This window comes from Palaemon carinicauda, unplaced genomic scaffold (genome assembly GCF_036898095.1).
Source record: "Palaemon carinicauda isolate YSFRI2023 unplaced genomic scaffold, ASM3689809v2 scaffold115, whole genome shotgun sequence".
Lineage (NCBI taxonomy): Eukaryota > Metazoa > Arthropoda > Malacostraca > Decapoda > Palaemonidae > Palaemon > Palaemon carinicauda.
The window spans coordinates 182,658-196,377 of record NW_027168649.1 but is presented as its reverse complement, the minus strand read 5'-3'; the positions used below and the strand labels follow the sequence as shown (position 1 = coordinate 196,377).

The 13,720-nt window shown below is 36.0% G+C and overlaps 1 protein-coding gene across 1 annotated transcript in view; it reads left to right on the top strand.

Annotated features, from left to right (window-relative positions):
• LOC137635347 (cathepsin L-like) overlaps positions 1–13,720 on the top strand; it is a gene marked incomplete at its 5' end in the record, with an annotated part of 147,509 nt that overhangs the window by 107,517 nt on the left and 26,272 nt on the right. Inside the window, one exon of the mRNA XM_068367813.1 lies at positions 10,193–10,286. Within this exon, the coding sequence (XP_068223914.1) occupies positions 10,193–10,286 (94 nt within the window). The remainder of the gene's footprint in view (positions 1–10,192; positions 10,287–13,720) is intronic.

Sequence of the window (13,720 nt, the reverse complement as noted above, 5' to 3'; positions counted from 1 at the left end):
ACACATTAACACTTAAACTTTACGAAATAAAAAATGGAAGAAATAATTAACACTTAACATTACGTATGGAAAACTATAAAATGAAAGAAAAAATTACTTTAACACTTAACGGTAACAAAACTTAAAATTGAATTTTTTTTTTTGCTTTTTTATAACTTTACGTTTTTCTTATTTTCTAAATCTCTTCTACTTCTTCATCACTTTCTTTTTTCTGTTTCTTTTCTTTACTTTCACCTTCTAATTCTTCATCCCTTCCTCTTTTCTGTTTCTTTTCTTCACTTTCACCTTCGTCTTGGCCTACTAATACTGCTGGCCTCTTTAATAAGAAACTATCCATTGAAGCTTCTTTCTGCCTACTTTTCAACACATTTCTAAAATGCGTTAGGCAAACGTAATATAATGCACTACGTAACGTTATATACAGTCTATGTATAGTAAACACTAATACAGTACAGTGCACAGTAACGAATGTTTATTAACGATAACACGTGGCGTACGAATGTACTGTATATTAACACTAAGTCAAACAAGCGAAAGCACACAATGTCTGTTAACGATACCGCGGTCGGAACGAAAAGAGAGAGAGAGAGATGAACGCCCGTGCGTAGGCAAGCTGGGATAGTTGCCGACCAATAGGAAAGCAGGATCTTATGGCGTCAGCTAGCGTCTGAGTAGGGAGATAACCAATGGGTGAGCGGGAGGCTGTAAGTGAGTCTACCCAAGTTCAAAGTCAGGCGGCGCGCGCTTTTTAAAATTACTCTCGGCGAAGAGTTGGGATCTCGTAAGGTTTTCGTATCCTGAAATTTTATCCGTATCCTGGGGCATAAAAATCTTCGAATCACTTTTCGCATCCTGAATTTTTCGTAAGCAGAAACTTTCGTATCCAGAGGTATCACTGTATAGCCTGATTTTTTTGTGTAATTTCAGACAATTTGTTTTCTAAATTTTATTTAACCCAGCCATTTTCTGATTTGCTTTTTTCAATCTTTCATTAAACTCTAATTCTAAAGAATCTGAATTGGAGATTATAGTTCTTAAATATTTGAATGATTCTATTCATTAATCCTTTCTCCTTCCCATGATATTTCATCTTCCATCGTACATTCTGTTCTCATCATCTCTGTCTTTCTTCTATTTACCTTGAGCCCATCCTCCTATGATATTTCATGCATTCTGGTAAGCAAGCATTGCAAATCCTGTGGTGTTCTGCTGATAAGGACAGCGTCATCAGCATACTCTAGGCCGGCTAACTTCTTATTACCAATCCAGTCCAATCCTTCACCATATCCAACTGTTTTATGCATTACAAAATCCGTGAGGAAGATAAACAACATAGGTGACAACACATTCCCTTGGAGTACTCCACTGTTCACTGGAAATTCATTTGATAGGACTCCACTAACATTAACTTTGCCCTTACTATGCTCATGAACAGACCTAATCAAATTTACATATTCTAGAGGAACTCCATAATAATGCAGGACTCTCCACAAAATTGGCTGGTGCATACTATAAAGCCTTTTGCATAGTCTAGAAATGCCATCAACAGTGGATTCCTATTATGTCTTAAAATGAAAATATGGTCAGTACAACTTCTACCTTTTCTAAATCCTGCTTGTTCATATCTGAGCTTTTCATCAATCTCTCTCTCTAGTCTCTAGAATAAGCAAACTATATATTTTCATGACTGTTGAAGTAAGTGTGATAGCCTCTCTATTTATTGCAATCAGTCAGATCTCCTTTTTTTGCCATTTTCACCAACACTCCTAGCTCTCATGCATAATGAACTAATTGAATGATGGTGCCCAAGATTAATATCTAGGTCAGGAATAAGAAATTTAATAGACCGTAAGTTCCTCTCCAACAAATTAAGATAAGAATCAACAGCTGAAGACCAGTCAGGATAGCAATACTTGAAACAAGGTAAAATGAAAGAATTAAAACACTTCTTCAGAATAGGTTGAGCACCAAAAATCTTAAAAGACTTGCTCAATAAGCCAATCTTTTGTACAATTGAAGAAGATACAGAGATAATTACACTTAGAATTTTAAAAGTGTAATACAAAGATAAAGAAACATTATCAATGCCGAGATCCAGATGTTGAGGAGCCCCTGCCTTTGACCTATTAACAATCATACTAGGATTCAACTTCATACCCCATAATTTGCACCATGCACTAGTTTTAGCTAGATCTCTATTAATGGATTAGGCAATCCCAGATCTACATTCAGGAGATGGAATTGATGCAAGAAGAGTAGCATCATCTGCATATGCAACAAGCTTGTTTTCTAGGCCAAACCACATGTCACGTGTATATAGTATTAAAAGTAATGGGCCAAGAACATTACCCTGTGGAACACCAGATGTCACATTCTTATACTCACTATGGTGACCATCAACAACAACTCTGCGATCTATTACTTAAGAATTCAATAATAATGTTCAGAAACGACCCACCCACTCCCTACTGTTTGAGTTTGAAAACAAGGGCCTCATGATTAACACGGTCAAAGGCAGCACTAAAATCAAGGCCAATCATATGAACTTCCTGACCACAATCAAAGGATTTCTGTACAGCATTGGAGATTGTAAGAAGGGCATCACATGCTCCAAGGCCTTTACAAAAACCAAATTGCAAACTAGGGAGTAGATGATTACCTTCAACAAACCTATTAAGACGTTGTGCCAAAATACGTTCAAACACTTTAGATAACGTGGGAGTTTTGGAAATTGGTTGGTAATCAGTGGGACTTGAGCTACCACAAACACATTTACATAGTGGAGTAACATTACCAATTCTCCAAGTGCTAAAAGCTCCTCTTCTTGCTAACTTGTGCAAAATAACAGATAACTTTGGAGATAAGAAATCTGCAGTCTATAAAAAACAAAGGAAAAATACCATTTGGGTTTACACCTCCATAAGCATCAAGGTCCATCAACAGAGCTTTAATATCACGAGAACGAAAAGCTAAACTAGTTAGTTTAGCCTTAGGAAAACAGGAATGTGGAAGTTCAAGTTTTTCATTACTCTGCTTACTGTCAAACACATCAGCCAAAAGTGTTGCCTTTTCCTTTGGACAGTGATTGACAGTGTCATTTGGTTTAAGTAAAGGAGGAAATATTGCATCTACACCAAAGAGTGCAGATTTAAGGGTAGTCCATCACTTATGTTCCTGGGTTGTACCAGAAAGGGTTTCTTTTAGGGTTAGATTGTATTCCTTTTCAGTTGAAGCATAAACTCTGAGCAAAACCTCTAAACTGAGTATAGTTATTCCAGGTCAAATCTGATCTTACCCTTCCAATGATGATAGGCTTCCTGCTTCTCTAAATAAGCAAGTCTACAATCATCACTGAACCATGGTTTGTCCTTCACTCGGTACCTTAGCGCACAAGAAGTGATACGCCTGTCAATTATGTTGGCTAGATTCTCATTCAGAGACAACATGGAAATGCTGGTTGTAGAGAAGTTAAGATTTTTTTTTTACTATATTTATGATAGTTGTGAAAAGCATCTTTTCTTGTAAGTAGAATTTTGGAACTAACGCATCATCACACAACATTTTTGAGGGTGATAAATGCTGACTATTTAGTGCTTATATTTGGCGCAGGATGTAGAGGGTAAGCTGCTTGGAAATAATAAAATTCCCTCTTTAGTGAAATGTAAATGAACTAGAAATTTTATTGAATAGCCAATAATATTCACAAGAATTTTCAAAGTTGATTTATTACTGAGAATTATACTAGATAAAGATTTTAGATATTTTCTGGCTCTCGAGTTATCTTTGAGCAGTTTCATCTGACACCAGTAAAGAAGTTAGAATAGCAATCAGACCCCAAAATATTTTTTTACCTTTTGTACAACTGGTTGTCTTTAGGATATAGTCTTTTGAGAGATTACTATTATTATTATTAATTGCCAAGCTACAACCCTAGTTGGAAAAGCAGGATACTATAAGCCCAGGGGCCCCAATAGGGAAAATAGCCTAGGGAGGAAAGGAAACAAGGAAAAATAAAATATTTTAAGAACAGTTACAACATTAAAATAGATATTTCCTAAATAAACTATATAAACTTAAACAAAACAAGAGGAAGAAAAACTAGATAGAATAGTGTGCCCGAGTGTACTCTCAAGCAAGAGAACTCTAACCCAAGACAGTGGAAGACCATGGTACAGAGGCTATGGCACTACCCAAGACCAGAGAACATTGGTTTGATTTCGTAGTGTCCTTCTCCTAGAAGAGCTGCTTACCATAGCTAAAGAGTCTCTTCTTCTTCCCTTACCAAGAGGAAAGTAGCCACTGAACAATTACAGTGCAATAGTTAAACCCTTTTGTGAAGAAGAATTGTTCGGTAATTTCAGTGTAGTCAGGTGTATGAGGACAGAGGAGAATCTGCAAAGAATAGACCAGACTATTCGGTGTATGTGTAGGTAAAGAGAAAGAATCGTACCCAGAGAGAAAGATCCAATATACAGTGAACCCTCGCTACTTCGCGGTTCGACAATCGCGGATTCACCACTTCGCGGGGTTTTCCCATAACCCATATATATATACATATCGCGGATTTTCCGGAAAATTCGAAAATACCGCGAAATCTGAAGATAACCAAATACGATATTTTGTTACCTGTAATTCCATTAATACTGTAATTAGTAATATCTGCTCTTACTGATTGTTCATTGCATTACATATGATATATAATTCAGCACAGAAAGAAATAAAACACGAAAAGAGAATGTGATCATACGATAATTCAGTACGTAGTAAAATTAAATCGAACATGAAACGCAAATCAGATGCAGTCATACCATATTAGAATGGTGTGTACTGTAATGGATGTGCTTCTTTTCCATGAATCTTTTGTATGTATACGTACGTAGTACAGTACTGCATCCAATAATATTCTTTGTTGCAAAAATCACATTTCGAATAAGTACTGTAAGCGTACGAGAGAGAGAGAGAGAAAGAGAGAGAGAGAGAGAGAGAGAGGCGTAAAATAGCGTACGTACGTAAATTTTTATTATTATTGTTATTATTATTATTATTGTTGTTGTTGTTAATAAAATTATTATTGTTATTATTATTAATCATTATTATTATTATTATTACTGTACAGTATTATTATCATTATTTATTATTATTACGGTATTGTACTTAATCTACGTACGTTCAGTATGCGCGGGGCATCTTCTATGAGTAACCAACGCACCATGTACTGTAAGACGGGTTGTGATTGGTTCAAGCGCTGATAGATGACGAATCAAAACTCAAGTTTTGTTATCTAGCCTGTGATTGGTGTTTTGCCCGCATCTTCAACTTCCAGCATCACAGTTCTCGCGGGTCTGCATCGTTCACTTTCTCTTTCCGCGTATTGCTGAGTAGACGTTCTTAACTTTGTGAAGTTTAATCTGTGCTGTGTGCGACTGTTTTAAGTTGAACTTTCTGTTAAACCCTACTGTACAATGCCTCCCAAGCCTTCTGCTTCTACTAAGGCTGGTAGTGAGCCTAAACAGCACCGAAAGATGATGACGATTGCTGAGAAGGTGACGCTTCTCGATACTATGTTAAAAGACAGTAGAAGTTACGCGGCCGCAGACCTCGAAGACCTGACGAAATCGGGCAGTGAAGACAGTGAAACACAGGAAGAGTTCCAAGAAAATGTCGAAGAAACGGTCTTAAAATTAGAACGGCTTGCCAAGCTCTGCAAGCTTGCGAATGAGGTGAAAGAAATGTTGCAAGAGTGGGACGAGGATATGGTTCGTTCTGTACAATTCTGCACCAAGATCGATGAACACATGGCTCCCTACAGGATGCTCTTGCGAAAGAAGAAGCAGCGGCAGCAACTTCCGATCACAATGCCCTCAGAAGAAATTGAAGAAGTGTCTCAGGAAGAAGTTGAAGAGGTGTCCCAGGAAAAGACACCTCCGTCTGAAGAGACGTAAAATACTACAGTATTATTGGCTGCACAGTAGAAGACATCATCAGCTTCATCATCATCATTTCTACTGTGCAGCAAATTCATCGCCATCATCATTCAAGTTTTTCTTGAACTTCTTTCGTGGTGAGTACAGTAACAATCTTTATTTTTTACTTAAACATTTTAATATTTGTGTCTGTTTTATAGTTTAGTACTGTATGCATTAAGTTAAAGGGAAGGTTTTAAAAGCCTATCATATTTTTTTTGTTTAAAATTTACATTTACGTACGTAAAACAATCTCTCTCTCTCTCTCTCTCTCTCTCTCTCTCTCTCTCTCTCTCTCTCTCTCTCTCTCTCTCTCTCTCTCTCTCTCTCGTAAATTGTTTTCCTGCTTTGCTACGTACAGTAGGTACTGTATGATTTTATATAGATACGGTAAATAATATTTGTAATAACATATTTTGTAAATGCTTTTACTGTAAATATCATTATTTATCACTTTCATCATGCGCGTTAAATGCCTTCTTTGTTCTGAGCGTGGTTGTTTACTGAGCGTACAGTACTTTATGACGCCGTCGTTTCAGGTGGCGTCATAAAGAAAAACATTTCATTTGGAAGTCCTAAGGAAAATTAAGTAAAACATTGGTAATAACAAAATCAACATACTGTATACATCAATATAATCGATGCAAAAACTAACCTATACATATATGTGTACAGTACACTAAATGAGTTTGTTTCTTCATTATGATCAGAGATAAACGTAAACAAAACATTGGTTGCCATTTTTTATCGTGCTTTTTAGGTGTTTAGGAAACGCATGATATAAAATCGCCTTTAATATTTGTGCCTGTTTTAGTTTAGGGTACTGTAGTACATGCATTAAGTGTTCTGTACATTAAAGGGTAGTTTGTTAACAGTACTACGTACAAGGGAAGGTTTTAAAAGTCCGAATATACATGTTAAATAAATAGGTAAATATGGTGTCAATACTTCGCGGATTTTCACCTATCGCGCCCGCGTCTGGAACCTATCTACCGCGATAAACGAGGGTTCACTGTAGTACTGTCTGGCCAGTCAAAGGGCCCCATAACTCTCTAGCAGTAGTATCTCAATGGGTGGCTGGTGCCCTGGCCAACCTACTACCTACATATCTTATATACAATTATGATGAGGTTTCCTTGATCAAAAGAAGTTTTATATCAAGAAATCTTAGTCTTTGAACAACAAGACAATAACTTCCAAGCATTATTATTATGATTATTATTGTTGTTGTTGTTGTTATCATCATCATCATCATCATTATTATGATTATTAACATCAATCTTTACTGGTTATCTGATTATGATCTTTTTATGCAATTTTCCGTAAACCAAGCGTGAATTGACTTACTACAGGCTTAGAATTTTCTCCATAGCCATGGTTGTATACTTAGCCTAATGGAAGAAAAGCAAGGCGATCCAGGTGTGAATGGAGAAGGTTGACAAAGCCTCAGCCGGACTTTGCCTATATCAAATCAGTGGATAGGAATTGTCTGTAGGTTGCTGGGGGTTAGCATTTTGATTTTCTGTATGGATGATCAATAGCATTATTTCTATTACAGTATTTCAAAAGTATTTTATCGTTGCTTATGTGTAGTTGTAGTATCTAATGCTTCTTGTATTGATGGGGATTTATGTTTGTTCCCCACTTCGAGGCCTTTTCCGTCAATATTTAGACCATTTTAGGCGATAGAGCAGCAAGAGAGGCTATTGCTTAGTGCCAAGGCTACAGTCTCACTTTCCATTACATATTTATCTGACCTTGAAGTAGCCTAATTTGTTTAGCATCTGTATTACAGGCTAATATATAATTTATAGCTTATGTTAAATTTTTTTATCGTTTTAAGATTTTTCCCCTGCATAATGAACATCGAGTGATATGTTTGTTTTAATTTTTACCAGAGTTCAGAATTTTATGAAGCCATAGTTTTATGTTGAAGGCTATCATTTGTAAGGGTTTACAATAACAAAATTAAGTTCCCTTTTTATACATACAATATGATGTATTTTATGAACCTAAGATAAAGGGGATTTATCTACAGTTCATATGAATAATAAGTAGACTTTACATGCAAATCAAATTCTTCCTTTACTGTTTTATAATGTAATTAGAACGTAAGTTTTGTATGGACCCTATTATTTATGTTGAGATATTGTTACGGGGGAAAGTTTTTCAATAGTGACGGCATCAGTGACCTTAGATGTCAGGATGCCAGAAAACTTTAAATAAATCCATTATTCAATAGTGAGGAATGAAGTTATGACATCACTGGCGTTATGACATCATCACTGCACTGAGGCAGTGTTAGTATATGAAATACTCTTTCAAGTGCTGATGTCAATGATAATATGCCCCTCAACCTTTTTGAAGTGTTAAGTTTTTTTTTTTTTTTTTTTTTTTTTTTATAAATAGATCCATTAAATTTTTTTAATAATGCTTTTTCATGGTGCAAATTGCTTGAAAAATTTCTTTTTGCTGTTAGCAGGCTGCTATATGTTATCTTCCCATTGAACTTGTATAGTGTGGAAAGTTTAGGATTTTCTTGTGCAATGAGGATTGCACTTCAGGTCTTTACAGCAGCAGCCATAGAATGTGAAAGGTGCTCTCAGCCTCTTAGAGCCTGCTCACCTTCTATAGATCTGCTGTTTTTCTGGGACAGACCACCACAGCATCATTTAGGTAGCATCAACTTTTGCTCACCAAGAAGGGTAATGTTTTCTAGTATTTTAGGAACAATAAATAACCTCTCAGAGCAAGTTGGTATTAAGACACCTACCTATGTTTCTAAATTGGTGTGCAAAAGCAAATTTTAAAAGCTTAAGTCTTGCATTTGTCTGGGTGAATCCGACAGCCAGCTCTATCCAAAGGACTGGCGAATGAAACCCATCAGGTACAAGGGTAAGAGGTATTGCCCATCCAGACTTGATATTGCTGCATAGCCTCCTGGGCCACAGGAGGAATATGAGATATGAAGTGATAAAGGAAGTGAAGAGGTGCAGAAAATACTGGAACCAGTAGCTGTATGGGAAAGTATGAAGCAGGTTTCAGTAACTCACACAGGTCACAGTAACTCACCAAGGTCCCAACACAAACTTTCTGCCAGGCCAAGCCCATTACTATTATTATTATTATTATTATTATTATTATTATTATTATTATTATTATTACTACTTGCTAAGCTACAACTCTACTTGGAAAAGCAGGATGCTATAAGCCCAGAAGCTCCAACAGGGAAAATAGCCCAGTGAGGAAAGGAAATAAGGAAAAAGGAAATTTTTTAAGCACAGTAACAATAAGATATACATTTTCTACATGAACTATAAAAACTTTTAACAAAACAAGGAGAGAAATTAGATAGAATAGTGTGCCTGAGTGTACCCTCAAGTAAGAGGACTATAATTCAGGACAGTGGAAGACCATGATACAGAGGCTATGGCACTACCCATTGTCATGAACCTGGGAGATATTGATCTCCAGCCACCCTAAGCTCAGCCAGCTTGAAGAAACCTGTATTATAAGCATCAGCTTTGGTCACTTAAAATGCATGTTGAAAAGTGACCATGCTTATAGGATAATAGGTCTGCAGTAGAGGTCTTCACTGGTGTTTAGAGTATGGTGACAATATTATCATATGTACTAGAAGTCTTTCTCGGAAGGCTTACAATTACTAGAGCTATTGTGGTTGGTGCTATTTGTGGTTCTATAATATTTTGTTACCGCAATCAGGTTATGTGGTCCTTGAGTTTTGAAGATCACAAACTTCTCAGTTAATAAGAGTATGAACCTTGAATCTAGATTCAGTTTTGTCAGCACCATATATTAACTATAAAAGATCCCTTTAGACTCTCTTAGCTTAAAAACAAAGCATATATATTACTTTTATTGCTAGTAACTATTAGATCATTGTACAATACTGATATTGCATTCAATATGAACATTAACAAATGGAAAAAAATCTGTTCTTCAATTTATACAAATGGTTTTACATGAAAGTTTCCTTTTCGGATTAATAATTGGTATTGAATTCATCTACGATGGAATATAAAAGTGCCAGATATTTTGAATAAGGTGAAGGAATTACCCTTTGTATCCACTTGCGTAAGTACATAAACTTTTTGAAAATTTATATTGTGTTGGTCTCCTATCTCAACGAGTAAATCTTTGTACAAGTATTGTAAAATAATGATTTATAAATAAAACATAATATTCCTAATATTTTTTTTTTCTTTCAGTTTTATGTTGGAGGTGTGTCTCATCCATGGAAGTTCCTTTGTAATCCCGAAAACCTTGATCATGGAATGCTGATTGTGGGGTATGGCGTACACAGTAAGTAGTTCAAAGAATTTGTGGCTTGATTTTTTTTTCAAGCTTTTAAGTTTTTGAGAAGCAAAGTAATTGATACTTGTGTGGCCATCATTGAGAAATCCTCATGATTTTAGTTAATGCTTTTTTCAAAAATTCCTCAGAATATGTTCGCTTAAACTAGGATGAGTTCCTGCACAAATTTAAACTGTTACTTTTACTCTAATACTTGATCAGGTAATGTGAAATTTTGTATATTATCAAAAGTTGAAATAGCCCTGTTATTGGTGAAAATATAATTTTTGGGCTCACCCTGTGCTGCTCTGTGAAATGCTCCTTTAGCATCATTTCTAAGGTATATAACTGCTATATATTACCAGAGAAAAAAGTGCATAGGAATGCCAGGGATGAACCCAGCTCGCTCACCTATATTAGGTGTCGGTATATAGTAACTGGGGCGTGAAAACCACTATCAGAGGTCTCGTGCCATTTAGATATCTCCTCTTCAAATATCTTCGTTACTACGAGGTGCCATTCTACATCCACTACTGATTGCTACTACCACTACCTCCACCCACGCCAACATCTTCACTAATTACAGGTATTGCAACTGTATTTACTAGAGTTACATGGTTGGTAAAGGTTGGGTATATGCCCTAGTGGGACTCATGTCAGTCTTGATGGTTTGTATGGGTTCTTTGCGGAGCAAGTAATTATGATGTAATAGTGCTTCAAAATGTATAGGTCAAATTGCCTCCAAATGAGGTTAGTGCCATTGGTGCACCTCACATCGTTTGCTGAGGCATTACTGCAGAGGTTTGGCAAAATTCCTTTGACCCTTAGATGCACCCTCATTTATGCTCTCCAATCTTTTCTAACTATAACTTCTCAAGTATCCTTTACTAGCACCTTTGTGCAGACCTGGCCTTTCTGGTGGGATTAATTTACTCTATGGCCCAAATTCCCCAAATACAATCAGTCAAATGTGTTTTCTCTAATTACTTTTCTCTTAATAGGTTTTGTAATTTTATTCCTCCAATGCCATCTTTATAAAATCTGCTAATTAATTCTTTACTGTATTCTATTGAATGATATCAAGATAAATTACCACAGCACTCCCAACTAATCCAGAAAATACACTCATCATTAGTCTTGAAAAATTTGCAGGTGTGTTCTTTAAACCAAAGGGCAAAGTTTTATAAGCATAGAGCAAATCCCTGCAACAAATGCAGTATTTTCACAGATTTCAAGGTCAAAGCTTAATCTGATGATAACTTGACTTAAATCAAATGTGGGTAAAACAAATTATTACATACTTTGCGTAAAATTTCAATGGATGGCATTGGGAATTAATCTGGGGACCTGCATATCATTTAATTGATGATCAACTCCTTGATAGGCAATAGGTAATCAATAAGGATGAGTGACTACGGGACGATGATCTCCAGTATTAACATAAAAAGGCATTGAATCACACACAATAACGTAGAGATTAATCAGGCAATACAAAAATGTGATATCACATGTTCCTGATTGCTTGCTAACTGCGCATTGAGAAGTCTTCTCCTGATTTTGTAAGCAGGTACTGCATGGAGTGTGCATGGGAATTGTTTTTGGGGATCATGATCCACATTTTTTTGTATATCGTGTCTGGGACAATAATGTGATTTAAATAACCATTGTGAAGAGTGTTTTTCCACTACGGTACCACTCATGGAAAAGTATGTTTCATTGTTTGCCAGTCAAAATAACAGTTCAAAGTGCAAAAGGAAACTTTCTACTAGTTTAGGGGGAAAGTCATGGATTACTATTATATTGGGGATAACAACGATTATGATACGCTTCTACCTTTGGACAATACACAAATTCTTTCATCCATCTTTTGATAGTGATGTAATTCACAGGCTCTTGAAATAGCTTGCTTCACTTGTTAAAATTCTGTGAATTCTCCCTTAAAAGTGGTAATACTTGTCCTTCTCCCTCTCCTATTGCCAAACCTAAACTAACACAATTTCAATCTAATGTTAATAGTATTTTCTCTAGTAAGGGTTCTGAAAGTTTGCTGCACATTACACATAGCAACAAATTCTTTAACTACCTTAGTCCTTTCTGCTGCTAAACCGTTGCAATACTGCAATCCTAGTCACTATAAAGAATTAAGTGGGTCTTTTGGCTCCTAATCTCCCTCCCCCCCATTAAGTAAGTAGTGCTAAACAATCTCTTATATGGATGGCATGGCATATCATATGATTCCTTTAAATTCTGATTGGATGAACAAAATTTCCACTAAAGTTGATCAGTTTCATCATGTTTGAGACGACAGTATATGCCGTTCGCTTGCAAGCTCAACCACTGGCTCATCACTGGATAACGCTAATACTGTACGTTTACGGCCAAAACGAGTCCTCTGTGCGCATGCACATCAGCTCCCCTTTCAAAGGGTAAACAAACTAAAAACTCAGCTGATTTTCACTTGGTTCATTCTATAGGACAGAAATGAGAGAGAAAAAAATTCAGAGGCAGACCATGAAAGTGATGAAGTACTGCCTTTTCAAACTTTGTTTGACTTTATTGCTGAGAAATACCCTAATAGTTATTAAGATATGTTCAAAAGCTTCTTATTTGACCACATTTGAAGTAACCACTTCCAAGACAGTTTACACACTTCAACTCTTCAACTTTGTAATGTGTAGATAATAAATATTGTTGTCACAGATTTAGAAAATGGCTGGCAATTAAGGTTCATGTTTACTACTTGAACCCACTTTAATGTAGATATATACTTGTAGAAAACTAATTAGTTTCCTGACTTTATTTTAGATTTTAATTTGATACCCAGTCTTGACCCAGTCATTGTGCCACTTGAAAGAAAATCCCTAAATTTAGGTTATGCAAGTTGGTTGACAAAAGAGATATTATTTGTAGGTACAGCAATCAAGTAGTGAGCATTCTTGGAATATTTTCCTTAGCAGATTCTATAATAAGGGTTATTTCTAGTCTCATAGAAGAAAAATTTGCCTGACAGGATTTGGATGTAATTTTAGATTATCAGACGTACTTAGCTGAAACTATGTCAGATTGCCCTTCTGAGGCATTATCAGGCTTTTCGTGTTTTGTGATTAAGCGAGAGAACATATATGTATCCCTATGGTATGGTCAGTATCAGAGGTACAAAAACAAAAATTAACTTCTACGCCTATTTTGGAACCTGTGTTAGATGGAGTTAACATTGACTTTGTTGTGGCTCAAGTAGAAAGCAGAACTCAATTTGATATCTTGAGGCTGGTTTCTAGAAATACTCAAGCTTCTCCTTATGGGTCAAATTTCTTAACCACAGATGTGCCAACAAGGAGGCCTTTCGTTGAAGGGATAGCACAACAATATACGAAAATCTTATTGGAGAAGTGTATTAAGGTTCTTCCCACTGAATTCCAGTAGTAGGAATACTGTCCTATTTC